Genomic DNA, 24188 nt, shown 5'->3' with positions numbered 1-24188 from the left:
ATTTCTTCATTGGGTTGTTATGTCTATTTGCATGTTTTCTTAATTTGCAGTGCGCTAAGCTCTCATGGCCACCATAAGAACAGATCAAATGACTGTGTTTAACTTCCATTTATCTGGTGGACAGAAACACAAATCCAATCTGTAGGCTACGGTTTGGTGTTCTAGTGAACTTGTTAGCAGTTATTGGAGTTTAAAGTGAAAATTGCAAGAGTTTATCGTGTTTCAGAGTACTTTTATACTGCCATATTGCCACACTTCTGCAATAAGGCCATCTTAGAAAAAAGTTAAAAACAAGAGAAACTGTTAACCTATGCTAGCTCTGACATACATGGCTTTATTATGTGTAACACAATAAACATGTTTCTTCACTAATGCCATGCTATCTTTCTAAGAGTAAGTGTGTAAGGCCAGACTCAGTTTAATTAAAATTTAGGCTACCTCAACTTTTAAGATGTTGCTGGAAAATAATTCTACCCTGTAGAGAGCCATACAACAAACTTCACACCATGCCTTTTTCGTACTCTTTTTATAAAGAAGTAATGACATTTAGGGAGGATCAAACAGTTTTGTCTACAGACGCCGATCTTCTAATCAGACACCTATCCTCTTTCACAGTTCACTTCTTGCAACAGGGTGGTGGCTCTGTGCACAAAGGACAAAAGGGAATGCCATGATACATTGCTCTGACTCACCTGCAGGTTATCACCACAACAAAAAAATACAAGGCATATAATCTAAAATAAAGGCTATTATGTTGCAGAAGATGATTAAATGTAACAATAAGTACACTAAAATGTAGGCCTTTAACTTTGTTAACTCGAGTGAAAGGTTATATTAAGCTAGGTCAATGGACAACTTAACTGTCCAAAAGCCTTCATATATTGACTGATTTAGTTTACAGCCAAGAAGATGAAGAAGAAGAGAGAAAATATTTTAGCTGACTTTTCTGTCAAATTAAAAATAAGCCTTGCAATTACTGTCAAATTTACATGTTAACATACTATATTGTCAAACCTAGCTTTTCCACTGGACAACAGTTCCAAGATGCTAACGTCTGTGCAGTGGGCCCACTTGTTAGCAAAATACTTATTTCTTAACCCACAATATCTTGTTCCGTTTCCTGCCTAACACATGTTAAATACTCAACATTCAAGCTAATAAAATTGGCTATGAGTTCTAAGAATTTTTTGTGTTTATCTTTTACTTTTGACTGAGCTACGTTAGGCTAGCTTTTACCTCCTGTTGAGCCAACATTGAACTAAATTCATCCTGGACCTCTTGGTACTAAACGCGAGTAGAGTAAGTAAGAGTAAATTAATGTGGATCTTCTCATCCAACTGTAAGACAGCCACTAAAGTACAAAAAAAAGCTTAGTCTTCATTTCACTGTAACATCAATGACAGCTAAAGACAGCTAAAGATAAAACGCTGTGCAAGTGAGTGTACGCAACTAAATGCAACATCTCTGCATGCACTGATGTAATATAAATCACTGACCTATTTATTTTGCTGACTACTGCCTATCATGTGAAACACTCTGCAGATCCTTAACTGCAACAATAGTTAACTGGTTTGCTTTGTGCGAAACTCAATAGGTTAAGTTTCTCTCACCAGCCGTCTATTGGTGTTCTTGGACCTTACATCATTGACACCCTTCTTCTTTTCCAGTGTTTTCACGAAAATGATCACCATGGTAACACACAGCTCTGCTCCAGTCTGTTCGGATGCAGGAGAAGGCCACAGGCAGCCATCTTAGATGAGGGTGGAGGGCAGCTGGTGCATTTGGGCGAAACAGACGACCGGTTGCGACGTCCCATCTGCAGAGCAGCCCTTAAGTGCTGATGGCAGTGGTGGATGTGGAGGTAGGAGGGTATCTCTCGCACTTCAGCCGATCCCTGTGTTGTCGGAAAGAAATGAGTAAAATAAGGAAAATATATATATATATACACACAGAAAAGAAAACACAGAAAATTGCAACACAGCTATTTTCCACTTTGCCACACTGAGTCCACAGGTACAAAAGAATCCAGCTTTTGGGTGTGTCCGGCTGACAAGACGAGCAAAGAGATGGGCCGAAACACCGCTCAGGTTTAAGCATTAGCCTAAAGCAGTGGTAGGCAGAGAGCGGTCAGTCGGCCAAAAAATATTTGTCCCTGACTTTGACTTTGGTTTTATCCACCATGTGTTTGCTTATTGTTACTTCACTTGAACTTCATTCACAGTTTCTGGATTCTTCAATGAGGGAGAAGGAGAATTTTTAACTAAGTAAATGACCTCTTTTGTTCATAGTTTTACTGCTGACATAGTTGAGAAAAAGAAGTGCTGATTGTGTTTTCAACATTTACCATACTGACACTTATAGCCACTTAACCACTCAGTTCTCCTATATGCCTAAAGCTACAGTCTTTGTAAACAAAACATGCTGCCATATGCTAAACATTTCCTTACCCTTGTAAATAATAGAACATTTGGCATGTCAACATAATCCACAGAACATATGGGAATCTAAACATGCTGTAACAGAACACAAGGTTTAGCTGATCCGGGAAAAGGCATCACTCACAGCACATGATTACAGATGTGGCTAAGAAGCATGAATAGAAAAGGAACATATATATGGAGCTGCGGTTGCCTCATCGACTGCCTGCGCCCGCAGATGGTAAAGCACAGACAGTAGCTGCTGCAGTAAACACAAACTCTCGAGTTATGTGTTAGGCAGATGGTCCATATACTGAACATGCCTAGTCATGTCTTCTCTACCACTCTGATGTTATTTAATGCATGGGAAGGATCTAGGTAAATGATGGGCAGGTCCTGTTACGCTTTCTGTATCCCTAAAAAAAAAAGAGCATGAGCTTCTCTCCTTTGTTAGCCAACCACCAAACACACTGACAGCATCCAATTAGAGAGTACCAGTATGGTTCAGTTCCCCCCACAATCAACTGTTGGATAATGACAGCTTTCTGCTGTGGAGCAACACATATTATGTTATCCTGCCCTTGTAACATGTGGTTTTATGTTTAGTGAGAAGTGAGGGTGGTTGCACTTATACAGTATAACATGCTTCAGAGAGAAGGATGCAAGTGTGCACTGGGTAATAAATGAGTTTTGTGGGAGAGTGACGTGCGCAGAGAAGAAAAGAGGGACACATCATAAAAGATGGGCAGGTTGTTTGACAGGGATTTGATAAAGAAATGTATCAGTCTAGTCTTCACTATGTCATATCTATCGCTTCCATTTTCTCCAGCCCAATTACTACATAAAGACTATAAATGTTTCATGTAGGACTGCCCCAAACCAACTGCTAGCATATGACTCCCATTATCTCCATTTATCCCGGAGAGTCAGTGGAGCACAACTAGGCCTCCGCAGGCAAGAGGGGCTGGTGCTGGTGGTGGGAGTCAGAGGAGAAGGAAATGTTCTTCTTGATCAGTTTTACAGATTACTTTACTGATTAGGACTGACACTGAGTAATGGGCGCGGCAATGTAGCAGGGTTTGTGTCAGTGTGTAAGTTACACAGAGTGGGAGTTGAGGAGCATGACGTTCATGTTACAGTGTGCTGTTTGACTGAAGTGTGACGTGTTCCATCCAAGCGGCACCTCGACCGTGAGAATAAGCATGCGTGTCTGTACATGTGTGTATGTCTACGCTAACCTGCACTGGTGTGCATGTGTGGTGTGTAGTGACTGGCAAGTGGGGTCATGGGAGAGGGCAGAACGAGTGTGAATTCAACCCTTGAGCCATGTTTAACTAATGAACCGGCTCCTCATGATGGGGAAAACAGAGCTAAATGGAGAGAGAACTGTAGAGCACTTGTGTGGAGCCTCTATTGATTAGATCACATTTTCAGTCTTCTTGTTGGCTACATCTCACTGTTGCTGTCATACTAAAGAAAATCCAGGAAGAGATCAGTTTGCAGGACACCTCACCTTCAAGTACTCCCTAATAGGGGTGGTACGGTTCATGAAAAAACATCCAAACCGCTTGGTTCGCATGTCTCGGTTCGGAGCGTGTGTGTGTCGCACGGTTCGTCAGTACGCTGTTAATGTGCACTAACCACTTATGCCGTAGTGCCCACTTTCGACACCTATGTTAAAACACTTACTGGAAACGACGAGGGGGATGAGCGTGACGAACGCAACACATTACAGCTGATTGGACGAACGCGTCACGTGGTTCTTGCTGCTCCCAAATTTTAAAACAGACTCTAATGGCATCTCGTTCTGAATACGATCTCGTATTTTACGAAAATAGTTCACCGAAAAGTGTTTCTGAAAACATTTTAAGCGAGAAATAGGCCATACAGTTGCTGAATCTGTCTGTTTTTTTGATCGACAAAGGTCAGTTGAAACGATTTTCGTCAGACTTTGAGAGGCGCAGAGCCGACCGCTCCTCAGGTGGAGTGTGGAGTGCTGCAGGTCACGTCACATGCAGACATGGTAAGTGGGAGAGATAAGGAAGGCTGCCTGGAGTTGGAGGATGCGCCAGCGTCGTATATAGTCTGGTGTGTGGGAACATTTTGGATTTCATGTTACCTATGATGACAGCGGAAATAAAACAATAGATAGAACTGCCACTGTATGCATGTATTGTGCAACATACATTCAATATGCTAATTTTAGCTATATATCATATGCTGAAGTATATTTCTGGAGTGTTAAAGATTAAAAGAAAAAATAACAAGAACCGTACAGAACCGAAAACCGTGACCCTAAAACCGTGATACGAACCGAACCGTGGGTTTTGTGAACCGTACCACCCCTACTCCCTAATATCGTACACAAATCATTTCTCATATCTCAATTGAAGCATGTCATTTTCAGGACAGCTGGCACATTTTCCAGTTAGAAACTCGGCAGTAAAGATCAATGACAATCCAGCAAGTACTGTTCTGAAATTAGACAGACCCATGTAGTCATCTACTGTACTTATCATACATCCTACTTGCAATAACATCTGCCTCAAGCAAATGTCTACCGAGATGTTATGTCAAATCTGGTCTCTGTAATTGAGCAGTTGTCACTTTTGATTTGAACTAAACTGAGTAAAAGCTTTATAAATAAATGGAAATTATGAAATGGTTTGGGCCTATAGAACATACATTTGACCTCCATAGTGGACTCAAATCTAATGGTAATTCAAGTCAGATCTGTGTACTCAGGAGTGCAAACAGCAGCTCTTGGCTCACAATAGCCAATGACTCAGGAGGGCACTAGAAAGGGCAGCTAAGATAATATGGCTTTTTGCCCAGGCTGTGATTTGTACAGGCAGATGAATAGAAGCCTATTTGGGGCCCCCTAAAGTTCTGTGACGGGGTGTTTGGTGTCCATCACCAATTGGCTCTGGTTACTGCATACTTATGCGGAGTGCGTCTGGTGTCAAGACTTTGATCGGTGGCTGCAGCTAAAAGAAACCAACTCATTTCATACTAATGAAACAATGAGAACCGAACACACTACAGAAACCCTGCATGGGTGATGCAAGTGGAACACCCTGTGTATATCAGATTCTTATTTTTAAAAAGTTAAAAATGTGAATGATAAACTGAAATTTGTAGAGTTTTCTCTAGTCAGACTGGCACTGCAAGAACGCATTTTATGGTGCAAGAAGCTGGATGTTGACATTGTTTTGCGTAGTGGAAATACTGTAGCCATGGGAAACAAACTTAAAACATCAAAAAGAAAAGTTTAGCACAGTCAGGTTTTTTGTAGTCTGGGGTGAATAAAAGTAAGAGCCATTCTTTTGTGAAAGTCAGGGTGAACACACAGCCACCCCTCTCTCATAATGAGGCCGGGGTCGTAAAAATGGTCCTAGGGAGGTCAAGACATACCACTGAATACTCTGGCCATCACCCTAGTACCCAGTGGCAGGGGAACACTGGCCAAACACAACACACCATCAAACCACTGAGATCTTCAGAAGTGCATAAACAATGAAGAGCTCATTCAGTCAAACTTTATGCGTTGTCAGTAGTCAGGTTCTGGCCTCCTGTTGCAAATTCCCCTGAACGTTTCTCTAACGACAGTGACCATTAACCTCTGCATAAATACAGCCCACACTCAAAGTCCATACTTAATTAGCAATCTTAGCAAAAAAAAACATTCGCCTTTTTACTTTGGAATAGGAGCCGTTACCTTATGACAATAGCTCTGCAATGAAAGCAGACGCGGGAATCATAACTCAAAATAAAAGGTTTGAGAATTGCCCTTTCTCAAGAGTCAACCTGAGAGTCCAGTTAATACTGCTGTTCTTCAAACTGCTTAGTTGGCAGGAAGACTAGTATAACACACATATGCAAGCGCACTTCCCTTTGCAGCATATGGGTTGAGCTTCCATTGTGGTCACATGCTGCTGCTGATTTGGGTGTGGAACGCAATGACTTTATTACCAAATACGTGAAGAGAGACAACCACATGCGATATCCTCAAAGCATTGTTACACAGAGTTCACATAAAATGCCTTATTGAGCACACCTGCTTTCAAAAAAGAACAAAATAAACTAGTGCAACAAACATCCCATCCCATCATGATTTCACATTCACATGTATAGTAAGTAAGCTGCCTCATATAAAGTAAGTAGTGACTTGGCCCTATGTTTACTTATATGTGATAGCTTTAAGATAAGGCTAACATTGTTGCATTTACTGCCAGAGAGCAGATTAGTAATGTACATGTAATGTCAAATTATCTAGTCACAACAGCAAGCATTAAAAGGATTTTTTAAAAGTTAAATCTATTCAAGATTTGTAATAGATATTCCTCTGACTTCCTTTAAGTCGTACACTGTTTCCAGGAATTTAAAAAGGTAGCCATAGCAACCAAACACAAAACTGAGGATAACAGTGACAACTGGTGATATGAAAAAGGCACACGTCACCCAGACAGTAGAGTAATATCTGAACAGCTCATCATTTCTTTATCAGTGTGTCTGTTTGTTATAGGAAACTGGACTATTGAACAAGGCCAGTTTTCTAAGCTGCAGCCCGCTGACATGCAACCTGCAAACACAACACAGCTTCTCTATTTAGGAAGCCTGACATTTATTTGGGGTCAACCCCTGTGTCTCAGACCAGGACTTATTTAACTGAAATCTTAAGAAGCATGACAGGCGTAGGATCAGGTGTTTCAGTTTGAGTAAAGGGGGGTATGGGGCCTCTTGCCCCCTGGAGTGACCCTTGCATGCCACTACTCTCCATACATCAGGTACCCCACTAATTACACTACCCCCCCCCCCCCCCCCCCGGTCAATCCCTGCCTTTCCGCCTGTGGTTTCTTCCATTATCCATGAGTGCCTGTTCTGTGCACACTAACCAGAGCCCTAATCCATCAGGGATACATTACATGGGAGCCTCCAGCGCTGCTAGCAATTCCCTGCAATTTCTCTGCTCTAAAGGCGACCACTCCTATGTTGTGTAAGCAAGTGATGTTATACAGATTGTCACTACCAATAAACTAATAAAAATGACATTGCTGTGGTTACATAATACCATGTTGACGTTGTGGAGGTGTATTACGGGTAAGTTTAGTATGGGTGGGAAAAAGAAAACTGTATGAGCAGCATTCCACCAGTCCATTCATTCATTCATGAAAGGGGCTCAGCTCACCATATGGACCCTCTGACTGCTCAGCATAGAGTGTAGTAGAGGCGTAAAACAGATGCATTGGTTCAGGATTTGAAAGCCAATTGGTGGTGTGTAATTTTGGGTGTTTTCACTGTTTACATAGCTAATAATAGTGTAAAATGAAAAATCTGAGATCTCCATTCTGCAGGGCCAAAGAGGAAGAACGAGTGTTGTCAAGAAGTTGTCGAAAACATACATTTTAACTTCTGATCTTTTTTTTTTTTTTACATTTTTAATTCATAGAGCTGTTATACTCATGGGAAGGATTGTAATCAAATTATATCAAATGAAATTGTGATCAGAATGTGTGATGTGATCTAATCATTGCTGAAATACTACAGCAAATCAAATTGCTGTTGGATTGAATTGTTAAACCCCTAATGTGCATCAATAAGGTCCTTATGCTGGGCAACAAAAAAGTAGCAACAACAGAAACCTTTTTGAACCCATATTTTAGTTTTACTGGGTAATAAATTGGATTAGCAGTGACATTTTGCTCACCAACACACAAACTATAGATTGGCTTAAAAGTCTCTATTGCAATACTTATGTTAGATCCATAGACTGTATATAAGAGGTTAGATCTCCATCTGCATCTACTTCCTGAAATTCTTCAGTGAATCAGCTGATCTGCTGCCAGTAAGATAATTGGTTGAAAATCTTGCTGGTGTTCAGCCTTGTGCAGTTGTTTGGAATGACCTGCAGGTATATGTTAAACATACTGACAGACTCAAACACAACTACTTAGAACCAAGAACCAATTAGAATATACCGCAGAGGCCTACAGATGGGAGTTATGACAGATGTAGCCATGATAATTAGCCTTCTTTGTGCAAGCAGGATTGTCAGGACACATTGGCCATGTTTTCAAGCCTAGCCTCGCACAAAAGCCACTTTTGGAGGATGTTATACATTAAGTGTCAGGTTTGTATTAGGAAAAGCTGTTGCAGTGAACTGTAAAAGTCCTATAACTTGGAGGGGATGCTTACATTTTGTTATAACTGTGGAAAACAGATTCTAAAAATACAGGCTGTCTGTGCCAAAGACTTACAGAAGCTTTCATTTCTCTTTTTTCCTCGGGATGCAATTGGGGGATTGTTTCACGAGACCTATCTACAAGCTACCTCCACACAACATGATTCAGTGAGGAGCTGACATTTTGAGAAGTCAACCCAAAGCGCTCAGAAAAATAATAGGAGATGGAGATAAAACTAAGACCCAGAGGGTAAAAAGTCACTTATTTGAAAGTCAAAAAGCAGAGACAACTTCTTTTTTTCTTCCTTTTTTAACATAAATTGATTCCACACTATCTCCACAAGTATGCACACAGTGGGTGTGTTGATGGGAGCCTTCCTATTGCATCCCAGAATGCTTTTCATCTCTAAGTAGAGTCTGGTGCCTGTCTTGGGGGGTTGGGGAGTGCTTCTCTGGTGTATGTGAGAATGGGTCTTTTCTTTTCTTTTCAGTTGCAGGCCTTTGGCTCTGTAGGCGTCGAGACGCCAGACTAACAAATCTATCATGTTAATGAGGAAGGAATATACAAAATGAGCAATACGGAGTATACTAACAACATGAAATAATGTATGACAATAATAAAGTATATAATAAAGTATGCATTTTTAACTCCCTGAAGCAAAGTGGTATGAGTTTCAATGTGCCCGAAGCAGCAGCAGTTATGACTGCAGGTCACAGAGAAGAAAGGGAAGCTTCTTAAATGAATAGAGAGCGGCATAGAGGCGCACAGACAGGCATGTCGAACTATCCTTTTCTGGTAGCTTTGCATAATGCCTAGGGCCAGACAACAAGTAAAAGAAAGAGAGCCAAAGTATAAGTGGTACAGAAAAAAAGTGAAGCAAAAAAACCACAGAAAAATCATACACAAGAGAGTCAAAAACAGAGAAACTGACAGTGTGGAAAGTGTCTCTGTGTGTGTGTGTGTGTGTGTGTGTGTGTGTGTGTGTGTGTGTGTGTGTGTGTGTGTGTGTGTGTGTGTGTGTGTGTGTGTGTGGACTGAGGAAGAGTTGAACACACAGACGGAGAATGGACCAGTGGCTCACTCAGCACACAGCTGCCTACAGACAGAATGGAGCTCTAATAGGGCCTTTCGCCTGCAACACAAAGGCCTTGCAAATGTGTGCGTCTTGAGCACACACTGGAGTGCAGAGCGATCCCCTTTAAAAACCCACCGGCCTTAATTGCTCCCATAAATAATATATATAGCGTGTCTAAAAACAACTCTACAGTCCAACAATGCCAGAGATGTTGTCATCGAGTACAATTGCAGTGCATAAAGTTGTGCTTCACTATAACCATTAAAAGTAAAAAGAGATTACCAGCAATTGTGATGAGAATCTGCTACTTCCTCTTTAGTAAGATATTGGGCTGGGTTTCAAACCTCTTTTGAACAAATGTTTCTGTAACACCATGCCACTGAATCTTTTTAACATGGTCCGTAATCAGTTATTTCCAGATTCAAATAATGGTTTTGCTAATTTTAGACTAATTACTTAAAAAGTTCTTGCATTGCTGGTTTGTTTTATGGCAGTATTAAAACAGTAATGCATATGAAGTTAGCTCATTTGATTACATTAAAAAAAGATTTTATAGAAAACAGATGTTTATATCTGTCAAAGGTATCAAAAAAAACATAATGAAACTCAGGTACTGGCACCACCAGTATAGAACATTTCCCACCCAGCCCTCATCAGATCAAATCAACAGCTACAGTAAACAAAACATTTGCAGGTTCACGTGATACATTTTTTTGTTCACACCAAGCTGTAACATTCCAGCAGTGGTTTATTTAAAAAAGAAAAATCAAAGCCAGGTATAGCCATCATAATCTTTCCAAAACTGGAATGGCACATCAGAAATACTCTAACCTGACCAGTGTTTGTGAGGCTTTTAAACACACCCCCTTTTGTAATTAGACACTAGAGCTGACTTGTAATTAAAGCTTTTAGTTTATCTGCTTCACTTCCAACCTGAACTTCAGCTACACCTTGAATTTTGGAGAGCATTATCTGAGCGGGATTCTTGAGAAAAATAGTCATTTCCTGTTTAGTTAGCCAAACTAGCCAGCCATCCCTGTCCTGTGAGGCAACTGCTGCCATGGTGGCAGAAAGAAACATTTCCAGGTATTTTCAATTAGGGGACCCTGATACCAAACCAGTTCTTCGCGATATTGTGTTTATAGTGTCCACAAATCAACTTACCGCCGTGCACATATTAGAGAGGGTAAAACATAAGCACCAACAGTTCCCTCCTCACCCACAGATGAAAGGAAACACTGACAAATAAGAAGTTCAGTGCTTTGCTGCCATTGCGCTCCATATTCAGAGTGCCTTTGATTTGGATCTAAAGGCAATAAAGTAGTTTCAAAATGAGTACGCACCCTGTGCTGTGATTTAGGCAGATATCCAGCCACACATATATAAAAAGACTATTGACTTTATTATTTATGTTCTTATCAGTTATCTCCATAGACTAATAATATACAGTCTATGGCTATCTCATCAACTTAGTTTCAGTTTGATAAATGTGTAATAGCATAAATTCAGTGTGTATGACTCATGTAGTCACAACAATGGACTACAAAGAGTGTTATTTCATTGGGATCCAAAAACACAGCCTTATATCTTTGCTCTGAAAACAGAAACAAAATTGAGGAACAGCTATGCTCAGAAAAGAAAATCAGTAATTACAGATTCCTATCTCAAGAAGAAACAAAACCCTAAATGTGTGGTGGGAGATATGCAACCATGTCTTATGAGTCAAAGCACTCAAGCTGCTCTCAATCTCTTCCCACAGGTTGTGGTGAGGAGTCGTATGTCAATATGAGCTGCAAAGCAGCCACACTGCCTCTCTCCACCTACACAGGTACTGTATTTGACAACAGCCTGGGCTTTATTACCATTGTTGATAGATGGGAGGGGGGTTTTCTAGCTCACATAGCTTGGTTAATGTGTGCACCCTCTCTACAGCAGGTTATTAAGCAGCGACTTTTAATACAGCAACAGGTTGGTCAGGCTGGGGAGCAAAAAACCCACTCTACAACAGCTGATTTAATCCAGAAACGTTGTAGCCTAATAACTAAGCCGGAGTGACATCCACAGAGTGCTACACGCCACAATATGCACTTTCTTATGCCTAATCTGGTTTAAAGGTAGCAGAGATTGATTGACAATATGCAATTATATGCAATACAACAAAAAAGACAAGAACATTTTCTTTTCTGTTTTGTGCCCCAAAGTAACCTAACAATGTTGTCATCTAACGTCAGTCCCAGAGGAAACCCAGTAAGAGTAACTCCACAGCAGTGGAAGAAGAAACATGATGATGAAGCCTGAACACGGTTATACTGATGTAGCTGAACAAATGCCCTACTACCTGGCCAGCAGCGGCTCTCTCGCAGTTAGGTCATCTTCAACAAAGGGAAAGCAGGAACAAATCACAAAAGTTTCTCGCAGTTGCAGCCGCCAGTTCCGCGTCGCCAGCGCAGGACTGAGCCAGACTGCAAGCAGCTGAGAGCTCGCTGCTGCTTTCAGCTTTCAGCTCTGATTGTAACAATATCCGTGTACAGACAAACCATATGGACGGGGGGGAGAGCGGAGGACGAGTGACCGACTAGCAAACTTGTTTAACTACGGGAGTACCAGGTTACTGTACAGTTGATTCCTTATGAGCTAATTATTAACTAAAAACAATAAAACTCTAAGTGCGTGACAACACACGACTCAGCACTTTATTTAAAACAAACACCCCCCACCCCTTTCGAGTTGGTATGTTCCCCTGCGTTCCTCCCTCAAGCATTTACAATACTCATGTGGTACTTCGTATTACTATGCCATGCTTTTCATTGATGTTAATTAAGTTGTTGTCATCCCGGTACTACAAAGAAAGCTACATTTACACTAATTAACCAACCAACGAAGTTGCTTCTTTGCCTCTTGGTCGTTCCTGTCTCGGTTGTAGCCAGCCTAGACAATAACCCAGACATGAATCGAAAAAGAAACATCTATAAAAAAATAACGGACTTTAAAGTCTCAACGAACTTAATATATGTTGCTGCAATGTAACCACGGTAGTAAATACTCAAAGGGCAGAGTGTGAAAAGGGCTGAAATCCCTCGAAAGAGGAAATCTTTCCCACTTCCACATTGGCTCTCCTGCAATGGAAAACTTCAATGCTACATGGAGAAGTAATTCAATCAATCCAAGAAAAATCCTATTACGAGGACTTCAAACGTGTTTCCAGGGAGATGGAGTGAAAAAACATAAATATTTGCAGTATCACACTTGAGAGGTTAATATGAAAGCCTGGTATTCATGCTGGTAGGACAGCCAGGGCTATGGCATCAAGTCAAAAACCCTTGTAGGTATTATGAGTGGAATAAAAGTTTAGTTTAGGGCATGTGTGCCAACCCAGAAGCTATGAAAAATGCTGACGGTGGTAAATGTTCTCTACAGCTCAGTTCAAACCAGCAATATCCACAGTTTTATTTTACTTCATGGTGGATAGTAATAAAATACAAAAATATGCCGAAAGAAATGGTTCCAACTTCCCTTTTGATTAAAATGGGCCATTTTAACAAGAAAGACGGTTTGACTTCCTGAGTTAATCTACATTACATGCACCGTGAAGCATTTTTCAGATACAAGGTCAAGATATATCCAGTTTCAAAATAATGGACATACATGTAACATGTAAGTGTCAGCACAGTGTCAGCAGCACATTACTTAATTATTTTGTAAACTCTTCATGAATGATACATTTTACACAGCTTCTCTAAAAGTGAAGGTTGACATACAAGAAAAGATTTGGCTGAATGATAACGGAATCACTAACATATTTTATTATTTCTATTTTATATTTAAGACTATTTACTTGCAGTACTTGTTTATTTTTCTTTTCTCTTACTGTTTTTTGTCACTGTTATGCACTAAAATACCCTTGTACATGAAAACCTACTTGGCAATAAACCTGATTCTGATTCAAGTGCAATCCACTGTTAGGAATGATGTATCATGGAAAAACTGACCAACAATCTCATGACTTTACATAGTCAAACAGGATTGTGGTGTTTCTTAGCAACAGCACCTGCAAGGGACATGAGTAGGCTGCAGTATATTCAAGGAGGTAACTTTGGTGCATATTAAAATCTGACACAATGAAAAACATGCAAAGATCTGCCTAAGAAGTTTTGTTTTGATGAGAGTGAATGTCGAAAAGGATATACTGTATAATGGAAGTTTGACTTCATGGGAATCCTTGTAAACGGGGGTATACTATGCACATCCAGGCAGGATATCCAGAGCCTTGTAAAATTCCAGGCAGTAGTTGTAAAGCTTGCATGTGTTTACTCAACAGCGTGCCTCAACATCTACAGCTCCCATTGGACTACTGACCATGCTCTCAATTAGGATCCTGAGTTTGACAGTCATTAATGCTGTCATTGAGAAAAGAAATGGCACAGTCCTCTCTTCCACAGAAGGCATGGCCTCTTGTTTATTCATTATGTCAGAAGTTCTTAATCATGGTCCTCGGGATCCCAAGCTCTGCTGGTTTCCAGGAGTATAGACAATTAGGTTTGGGCTATTTTTCCAGATGTCATGAAAGATGGAGGCAATTAACTACAACTTCCTAAGACAGAACAGTGGTTTTCAAACTGTGGGTCAGGACTCTCAACAGGGTCATTGCAAAGTAATTTGAGGGGCTATAAGATGATTTATGGAATAGGGGAAAAATGTTCAGTACAAATTATCGTGTATATCTCCTTTCTCTTCTAGCCCTTATATAAAAGAAATCCAGAATACAATTTAGCCTCTAGGCCTGTGGTGACTCATCAAATCAAACAAAGACTGAATAACTATCTGGCTGAACTCTTACTATAGGTAGCCTCAGGAAAGTAACAAATCAGTGACAGTGCATGCACGAGTTCACATTTGAAAGGCTCTTGATGCCACAAGATATGGAAACCTAAATTACACAAAGAGCCAGAGAGAACCCATGTTATTGAGTTTAAAAGGTTTCATGTGAAAATATTTCATATGACCCTTAATCTAATTGTACGTTACCTATGTGTGAGGAGTTTTGTTATTCAGCTTCATTCAGCTAGTTTACATTACCACATCCAATGTGAGATTAATAGTCTTCAGTGACAGATTATGGTTTTGTTTTTTAATCCACAGAAAACACAGGAGTTAACAGATACTCCTGTGTAGCATTGAAACAGTTTTGAAAGCGAACGTGTGATAGAAAATGACTTCAGTACTATTTTTGGGATACTATACGAGATACTGCTAAGTACATTCCAACGTGAAGCACCATTTTAAATGTATGTAAACATCTTTGAAACTGAAATTGAATTAAACAATCTTAATTGTCTGCGTAACTGTATAACAAATATTACAGAACAATTTCACAAAAATATGTATCAGGTGCCTATAGCACTGTGTGCATCAATGCAAAGTTAATATGACAGCAACAAAACAAAAAATATTTATTTATTTCAAGAGTATTGTTCCAATCAGTTACACTGTATGCCTGCTTCATTACACAAATCTTTAAAAAAAGGAATGCTATACAATCAGGTCTGGGCGAAAACGTCTGCACAGAAAAAAACTACAGAATTGATGACAAAAAAACAAAACAAATTTCCTCTGGGGACATGTGAATCAATGTACTCGCTTGAAGATGAGTGCTGTCACACTGTTGCCCGTCTTGCCTCCAAATTGGAAACTTGGTGTAGGCAACTCCTGTACAAAATCAAATCCTGTGAGGTAACACAGAGAAAATGTGCAGGTTAAGAAATACTACCAGAACATCAACATGTTGTCTTAAACACAGATCTTTTCTTGTTGACTATGGCTACAGAGGGTCAAGAACTTTTCATGCACCATCTGTGGTGCTTCCTAGGGCCTTTTAAAGACAACCTTTCAGTGTGACAGATGAGCTCTCAAGGCCCTTTGGCCCCCTGCAGGCTCTCCAGAGTGACTACACTGAGAGGAGTGACAGCTGTTGGAAGCTTGCTATAATTCTGACTTTACAAGGCTGTTGTTGCCTGCAGCTTAACAACCTGCCAGGTAACTGTTGCAGTTGTAGAACTGTGTCTGTGTTTTGACTGAGGGTCAGACAACAAAACTCAACATGTTTTCCCATTGTTTTATCCCATTAACAACACTGCACAAATACACTAAAGGTGTCCTGTGGAATTTTCTTTCAGACAAATAAAAGTTGTTTACATTCAGTGTTACTCAATTAACAAGAAATGAAAGGGGTAGTTCAGAATTTTGGACATAGGACCTCATTTCCAAGTAACTGCTAGCATGCCATTAAAAACAGTCTTACGCACTCCACAGTACACCCGAGGCAAATAAATTATAACGCCAGACTATCGATGTAAATGTCTGATAGAATAATGTTAGAAATAAAACTACTAGTGCTGTCAAACGATTAAAATATTTAATCACAATTAATTGCATTAATGTCATAGTTAACTTGCAATTAATCACACATTTTTATCTATTCTAAATGTCCCTAGATTTCTTTTTGTCCAATTATTTTTTTCTCATTTTAATGCTCTTATCAACATGGAGAAAGTGGATCGGCTTGCTTTGTGCTTTTGTCGCCTGGCTTTGACGAGGGGGCGGAGAATTCGCATCAGCTGTGTGTTTGGCCATCAAGTGGTATTTCAGACTGGATGTGCTGCGATGATAGCTCAGTTCACAATGACAAAACACACAGATCACTTTGGTCTTGTCAATGGAACCATTTGGCAACTTTTTAAAAGTAAACTTTCCATTCAGAATCTTATTGGCATCCATTTCGGCATCTCACGCTCGCCATCCACTCAAAACGTAACGTTAGCCTACTACTCTTTGGCCGGCTCGCAAGCCCAAACAAGTGTGTGCGGCGTGCCTGTTGTTTTGTTTCCGGTCTAGCTAGATCCGGTGTGGTGTTGTAGTTTTTCTAACATTACTAGTTGTTGCAACAGCATGTGAAAAAAACGACAAAGTTTGCTATGCCGAAAAGAATGTTAATCTCGCGATAAAAAAATTGATGCCGTTAAAATGGGTTTGCGTTAACGCCGTTAATAACGCGTTTAACTGACCGCACTAAAAACTACCCTTGCATCTCAATGATCGCATTACATTTTGAGGGACTAGTTTCTCAGCAGTGGCAGAATTTTACTTTGCTCCAGTTAGTAGTACTGCGCCGAAAAGTAAACAGAGAAGCGCAGGCTAGCAGATACTGTTGACTTGCGCTAGCCTAGCACCAGCCAACTCTGCAACTGGAAGGACTGGATGAAAAGTGTTGAAAACGGTCTCCACTGATAAATAACACACTGGCTAACATGGAAATGAGGCCCTATGTCCAAAATTCTGAACCACCCCTTAACAAGATTCATCAGAATCTAACAAAAATAAATGATCAGACATAAAATATTTAATTTCTGTGCATCCCCTCACCTTCACTGAATCTGTCTAGCAGCTGCTCTTTTGTCCAGTTACAGGAGGTGACAGCAAAGAATCCTTTGTCCTTTAGAGCATCTTTTAAAACTTGGAGATAGAGTTTTTTGCCCTCCTTGGAGTTGTCTGGGTTTAAGCTTATTGCATCGAATGTTCCTTTGTCGATACAGACATCAAAACCCTTTAGCTCCCCATAGCAGTTAAGGAAATCCATCTCCTAAAAAAACAGAAAAAGTGAGAAGTTAAGGAAAAGTTTGTCTGTTGATCATCCCAACAGCAAATATAAAACATGGCGACATGTTTAGTCCAGCTCTTTAGATGTAGGATAAAGTATATAGTTACCTGCAGAAGACATCTTTCAGCATCAACCAAGATGGAAAGTGTTATACCTCACTGGTTAACTTTCAAACTAAATTCCAACTGCCAACATGACAGCGGTTAATTCTGCAGAGGTTGCTGACCTACCATACCACCAGTGAAAGGAGCCCTTTATCTGGAGAGCATCAGATCTCTGGGGAGAGCTCAAGAGCCATATACTCACAAACCATTGTGGACAAAATGTGTGATTTATAACGGATGATCAACAGTGATTCACTAGAGACAGAATTGCTATATATGCTAGATATTGTTGCAACTGATCCGAGTTCAATTTGAGTGTGAGCCTGTAATATGAAAAAAGTGGGAAGATGATGTTGGAATGTATGCATGAAGACATGTCAAAGCAGCAGTAGGCTGTGACTAATGTAAATGGAGGCAGGGCTTGACAAGGATTTGAGACTAATGACCTTTGAGGTAAGACCTGTCGAAGAAGCTTTTTTATCATGTAGGTGAAACTACTCACAGTCCCTCAGACTCCATTCAAGGCTACACACAAACGAGCACATTCACACATATTATTTTGGTCTTCTGCAGTATTATAAAAATACCAACATACTATTTCTCTCTCTCACACACACACACACTCATAGAACCACTGTAGCTCCCCTGGTCCAGCTAGGGTCAATATTGACTTCTGTAGAAGGCTTTCTGTCCAAGCAAAGCACACACCATCAAAGATGAAATACCTGGAATTATGAAATACCTGGAGTATTTCATCATAAACTGTAAGCCTTTTTATTCACCCCATGAGTTCCCCGTGAGTTCCCCTTTTTATTCACCCCGTGAGTTACATTCTGGTCGGTGTTTACATCTCACCGCAGGCCAACGTGCAGGACGCGCAGCGCATGCTTGCCGACCAGATACTGTGTGTGGAGCGGACCAACCCGGACTCCCTAGTTATTGTCCTTGGTGACTTTAATAAAGGGAACCTCACTCATGAACTCCCTAAATATAAACAACATATTAAATGCCCGACCAGAGAGGAGAACATTCTGGATCACTGTTACACCACAGTCAGGGATGCTTATCACGCCGTCCCCCGTGCTGCACTTGGTCACTCTGACCACGTCATGGTCCACCTGATCCCCGCCTACAGGCAGAAACTAAAGCTCTGCAAACCTGTAGCGAGGACATCAAGGAAGTGGACCAGTGAGCCTGTGGAGGATCTCCAGTCGTGTTTGGATTCTACTGACTGGGATGTGTTCAGGACTGCTACCAACAGTCTGGATGAGTACACAGAGGCTGTGACGTCATACATCAGCTTCTGTGAGGACTGCTGTGTTCCATCAAGCACTAGGGTGAGTTACAACAATGACAAACCCTGGTTCACAGCCAAACTCAGAAGGTTAAGGCTGGCTAAGGAAGACTCGTTCAGGAGTGGGGACAAAGACAGATTTAAAGAGTCAAAGTACAAATTTAGCAAGGCAGTGAAGGAGGCTAAACATCGGTACTCTGAGAAGCTCCAACGCCAGTTCTCAGCTAACGACTCTGCGACTGTCTGGAAAGGACTTAGGCAGATCACCAACTACAAGCCTAAAACCCCCCACTCCTTCAATGACCGACACCTAGCCAACGACCTGAACGAGTTCTACTGTCGATTTGAAAGACAAAAGGACAGTCCTGACACCATCCCCCACGACACCTCCCTACAGCTACAGCCACTGTGCATCACCTGCACCTCCCCTTCCTCAACAGGGTCCTGGCCCCCCCCTCAATGCCCTCCTTAAAAGGTCCCCTCCACCTCCACCCCCCCTCCCACCTCAGTGACGACTCTCTCCATTCACGAGAGGGACGTCAACAGACTCTTTAGGAGACAGAATCCCAGGAAAGCTGCTGGACCGGATGCTGTCTCCCCATCCAGCTTGAAGCACTGTGCTGATCAGCTGTCTCCAGTGTTCAGACATTTTTAACAACTCACTGGAGACATGTCACGTGCCAGCCTGCTTCAAGACCTCAACCATAATCCCTGTCCCCAAGAAGCCAAGGACCACAGGACTTCAGACCCGTCGCCCTGACCTGTGTGGTTATGAAGTCCTTTGAGCGCCTTGTGCTTTCACACCTCAAAGCCATCACCGACCCCCTCCTTGACCCCCTGCAGTTTGCCTACAGAGCCAATAGGTCTGTAGATGATGCAGTCAATTTGGCCCTCCACTACATCCTCTGGCACCTGGACTCCGCAGGAACCTACGCCAGGATCCTGTTTGTGGATTTCAGCTCTGCCTTCAATACCATAATCCCGGCTCTGCTTCAGGAGAAGCTCTCCCAGCTAGGCGTGCCTGACTCCACCTGCAGGTGGATCACTGACTTCCTGTCTGACAGGAAGCAGCATGTGAAGCTGGGGAAACACGTCTCCGACTCACAGACCATCAGCACCGGATCCCCCCAGGGCTGCGTTCTCTGCGTTCTCCTCTGCTCTTCTCCCTGTACAACAGCTGCACTTCCAGTCACCAGTCCGTCAAGCTTCTGAAGTTTGCGGACGACACCTCCCTCATCGGACTCATCTCTGATGGAGACGAGTCCGCCTACAGGTGGGAGGCTGACCACCTGGTGACCTGGTGCAACCAAAACAATCTAGAGCTCAACGCTCTAAAGACAGTGGAGATGGTTGTGGACTTCAGGAAGAACCCAGCCCCACCTGCCCCCATCACCCTCTGTTGCTCCACAATTGACACTGTGGAGTCTTTCCGCTTCCTGGGAACTATCATCTCCCAGGACCTCAAGTGGGAACTGAACATCAGCTCCCTCGTGAAGAAAGCACAACAGAGGATGTACTTCCTGCGGCAGCTGAAGAAATTCAACCTGCCAAAGACAATGATGGTGCACTTCTACACAGCCAACATTGAGTCCGTCCTCACATCCTCCATCACCATCTGGTACGCTGCTGCCACTGCCAAGGACAAGGGCAGGCTGCAGCGTGTCATTCGGTCAGCAGAGAAGGTGATTGGCTGCAATCTGCCGCCGCTCCAGGACCTATACGCCACCAGGACTCTGAAGCGTGCTGGAAAGATTGTGGCTGACCCCTCCCACCCCGGACACAAGCTCTTTGAGCCACTCCCCTCTGGCAGGAGGATGAGGTCCATCAGGACCAAAACCTCACGCCACATAAACAGTTTTTTCCCCTCCGCCACTAGCCTTCTAAACAAGGCCCGGAATCCACCCTGACTCTCTCCAAACTACTCCTCTGGCTCCTCATGCCACTGTACCTACTCTGCTGTAGCGTTCCTTTTTACTACTGTTTAACTTATTTTACTATTTATTTAAATTTATTTTATCGTTATTAATACATACTGTGTGTATATGTTTATACTTATATTGTTTATATTCTTTTTATTCCTTTTATCCTTCTTATATTTGAATGTGTGACATGCTCCAACAACACCATGACAAATTCCTCGTATGTGCAACGTACTTAGCAATAAAGCCCTTTCTGATTCTGAAACGTGTGTGATGCCTATAACATATGCAACTGTATAATACACAAAGGAGAGAAAAACTCACTCATCACATTCCTTAGAGCCCTGCCAGCATTTATAACTTTTTTTTGTTAGCTGTGTTAAATCCTGCCAATTTATTTGGGTGTTTGAGGTGGTTTAATCTAAATGGTGGGCAGACTTCCATCACTTTCAGGGCCTTCTTCCTATCCAACTCTCCCATATGGTAAACACAGGAGAGTTTCCTCTAACCTTCCCCGGCCGGCTCACAGTATGCTTAAAGCTATATTGTTATCATTGGCATTTAGGAACAGAGGGGATTCATTTTGTATCAATGGGTGATTTGTGCATGGCATACAATCCACCAGATACACTAAAACATTATGTTGCAGCACTTAAGTGGAGAAAATATTTTTTTTTGCAGAAAATGTTGATTCACGCTGTTCACCTAGCACTATAAATACTCAGTATACCAATCATCTATTAATGGCGTGAATGTCATAATCAGTGTGCTGTAAGGCACTTTAACACCTGTGTACATTAATACAAGTTCAACGATCTACATCGCAGTCTGGCATAATGTAAACGCTCCAGTGGTACCGCCACAGTAAACCCCACAAAGCTTTCAAATTCCAATTAGAAAGTATGTCTGGTACAAATTAACATTTCCCAACTGTTGCTCACTTCTTATCACAATAATCATGTGAACTTGAACAGACTTTAGTCCCTGTGACCACTACATGTGTTGTGATACTTGTTTAAGTTAACAGTAATGTAATGCTATAGTTTTAATGACAAACATAACTGAACCCACCTTTACAGTGACATCCGTCAAGTCCTCCGCCTCCAGAATCTTTCTGGCCAATTCTACAGATGCTGACGAATAATCTATACCAGTCAGATTCCTGTATCCGTGTTTAGCCTTGACACAAAAAAAACAAAAAAAAAAACACAGCAAATGAAAAGAAAAGCTTATCAACGGTAACAGAAATGTCTGAGAAATGTTAAAGTAGTTTGTTAACAAGGTCATCACTGTAAACCTAGCTGTCATTTACAAAATATCCATTTAAGGCTCAGATCACCTAAATCGGATATATTTCCACTCAACCCCTAGTGGTATTTAATGCAGATAGTATTTGGCAATGTTTTGAGATTGCTGATACTTTTGCCATCATCTGAATAAAATAGCTTTGAAATGTAAATGTAGTGTTTTCATTAACAATATCCTTGTTACCGTATATAACCCACAGATGTTGCTATATTTATGTGAGTTGTTTCGATTTTGGTGAACTGACCCTTTACGCACTCTTAAAGGTCCAATATGTAATATATTTACTGTAATAAATCCAAAAATGACCCCAATGCGCAAATTTTGGCCTGTGTGTTGTTAACTGCCCAGTTTGACAGCCCGGCCGGATTGCCAGATATACCTGCAAAAATGTACACCCGTAACGTTAGCACAGCCATGAAAGCAGCAAACAAACAAACAGGATCAACAGAGATAGATTCCAACAGACCTAAAAAACTGCATGTTTCGTGCGTGACCAGAGACGCAACAAACCCCGGGTAAATATTGGAGATGTATTTGAAAGATGGAGACAGCTTGGAGCCCAAAAGGACTCAGAGTTGGCTAATTTCCTCTTTAACAGGTAAGCATTAGCTTCAGGCTAATTTATCACAGCTACAAGGGACGGGCATTTTATGTCATTTCAACATTCGTGTAGCTACTCACATTGAATTATATAGCTAGAGTACCTGAGTTGGTTACTCGCAAAAACAATTGAGACACAGCCAGTAAAGTGATCCCGACTGGTCCTGGCTAACGCCGCAATGCTAACCCTGCTAACTGCTAACGTTAACAGACGACCAGGCAAGCGGGCCACAGCGGTTTACAACGTGTAGCCTGTTCAGCGGCCGTAGTGAGTTATTTTAAGCCAAGAGAGGTGGGCTGTAAATCTATCTAAGCCAAGGAAGTGTGTTTGTGCATCGGGTGGGAGGATGACGAGGTTGTGTTTTTAGCGGTTCCTACCGTAATTCTAAGCTTAGGAAGTGTGTCTGTCCATCGGGTGGAGAGGACAGGGAGGTTGTCGTGTTTGTAGCGGTTCCTACCGTAATTCTAAGCCAAAAAAGTGTGCCTGTCAGTTGGTACAGAGGTCCGCGTGAGCATGGGCTTTTATGATGGTCAATTTAGCCAGCATCTAACGTTAGCTACTTCGCTATACTGTGAAGTAATGTCTGGCTATGTGAGACAAGTGTCTAGCAACATTGTTGTGGATGCTCCTTCAGCGCGCTTTGGAGGAAGGTCTGGCAAAGCGAGACTATGGATGCTGCGGTCTCAGCCTGGCAACCTCTGTGAACTTCGAGTTTGGGGAGGAGGGGGGCTGGGGAGACGACTCTCTCCAGGATTTTGAATTTGTACTGCAGTAACTATTTTAAACACTAGCTGTCAGTTTTACATATTGCACCTTTAAATGAAGTGGCTGTGAAATAAAAATCAAGATGGTGTCAAAAATATATATATTTTCACTCTGTTCACACCAGTTCAACTAAAAAGGCTCCATTTCCAGTGCCAATGTCAAGAATGGCAGCATTTTCTGGGATATTAGCTTTGTCCATCCATCGCAGCACACGGCTCATGCTTTCTTCACCAAACCTTACAAGACAAAAACACAAACTTTAGTAATGACACAGACTATTGTCAGAAACCAATAACATTGCGTTAAACAAATATTTTGTGGAAATACTGGAAAATTCTGGCAGTGACCATGCCAGCATGTCAATACTAATTATATGATTACCATATCTCACCAACATCCCCAATGTCTGTGAATGTCTCAAGTTCTTTTTGGTACGCATCTTCCCAACTGCAGAAAAGGACAGTCACTGACAATTAGCTAGTTATATAATACACAAATAGCACGTTGCTATATTAGAAACATAACACAGTCACTGCAAAATATAAACATCAGTAGCCTGACTTAAAGTTTATATAAATTGCTAGTATCCCACGTTTTTCTTGCAAGCTCCGGATGTATCTTGTAGCGTTAGTTGAAAAGCTATCTAGTTGTGGAGCCTGACAAGAATAACCAACGTAAGTTCTAACGAATAACAACACATACTATTCTTTCGTTCCGAGTTTTGACGGTTCAAAATCGTTATCTGAGCAATTGTCGTCCTCTGGGTCTGAGGTATTTCCACTTTCTACGTCCACGTTTTCTGTGGCGACATCCATGCTGGAGAGAGGAGGGTGGGTGCTCTCTAGCCTGTCTGTCGGTCTGTCGCTATG

At 41.6% G+C, this 24188-nt stretch overlaps 2 protein-coding genes across 5 annotated transcripts in view; both read right to left on the bottom strand.

Moving 5' to 3' along the window:
* The window catches only part of LOC116055597 (protein FAM53B-like), a 20814-nt gene extending 8651 nt beyond the window's left edge, over nt 1-12163 (bottom strand). The window contains exons 1-2 of one of the 2 annotated variants that reach the window (XM_031307627.2): nt 12013-12163; nt 1611-1894 (exon numbers count right to left, since the gene is read on the bottom strand). In XM_031307627.2, the coding sequence (XP_031163487.1) occupies nt 1611-1691 (81 nt within the window). In that variant the 5' untranslated portion in view covers nt 1692-1894; nt 12013-12163. The remainder of the gene's footprint in view (nt 1-1610; nt 1895-12012) is intronic. The other variant, XM_031307635.2, reaches the window with a different exon arrangement.
* eef1akmt2 (EEF1A lysine methyltransferase 2) lies at nt 4195-24188 on the bottom strand. 3 transcript variants are annotated; one of them, XR_004895243.1, is made up of 7 exons: nt 24022-24188; nt 23701-23766; nt 23441-23555; nt 21717-21824; nt 17094-17310; nt 15238-15397; nt 4195-4206 (listed from the first exon to the last, which is right to left on the bottom strand). XR_004895243.1 is itself a non-coding variant. In XM_031307653.2 (6 exons), the coding sequence occupies exons 1-6, from the start codon at nt 24132-24134 to the stop codon at nt 15300-15302; spliced, it is 717 nt and encodes a 238-aa protein (XP_031163513.1). In that variant the 5' UTR covers nt 24135-24188; the 3' UTR covers nt 14781-15299. The 3 variants fall into 3 exon arrangements, 2 of the variants coding, with proteins under 2 accessions (XP_031163513.1, XP_031163517.1); XM_031307653.2 differs by lacking the exon at nt 4195-4206 and having other exon boundaries at nt 14781-15397; XM_031307657.2 differs by lacking the exon at nt 4195-4206 and having other exon boundaries at nt 14781-15397; nt 23711-23766; nt 24022-24148.

This window comes from Sander lucioperca, chromosome 15 (assembly GCF_008315115.2).
Source record: "Sander lucioperca isolate FBNREF2018 chromosome 15, SLUC_FBN_1.2, whole genome shotgun sequence".
Classification (NCBI taxonomy): domain Eukaryota; kingdom Metazoa; phylum Chordata; class Actinopteri; order Perciformes; family Percidae; genus Sander; species Sander lucioperca.
This window is presented reverse-complemented; position numbering and strand designations above follow the sequence as displayed.

Excerpts from the sequence above, each read along its gene's own strand:
- eef1akmt2 (XM_031307653.2), bottom strand. The coding sequence starts at position 24,134 with ATGGATGTCGCCACAGAAAACGTGGACGTAGAAAGTGGAAATACCTCA. Across the intron at positions 17,311-21,716 it reads TGACGGATGTCACTGTAAAG|GAGATGGATTTCCTTAACTG; the intron begins GTGGGTTCAGTT and ends CTGTTTTTTTAG. Across the intron at positions 15,398-17,093 it reads GCTAGACAGATTCAGTGAAG|GATTTGATTTTGTACAGGAG; the intron begins GTGAGGGGATGC and ends GTTACCTCACAG.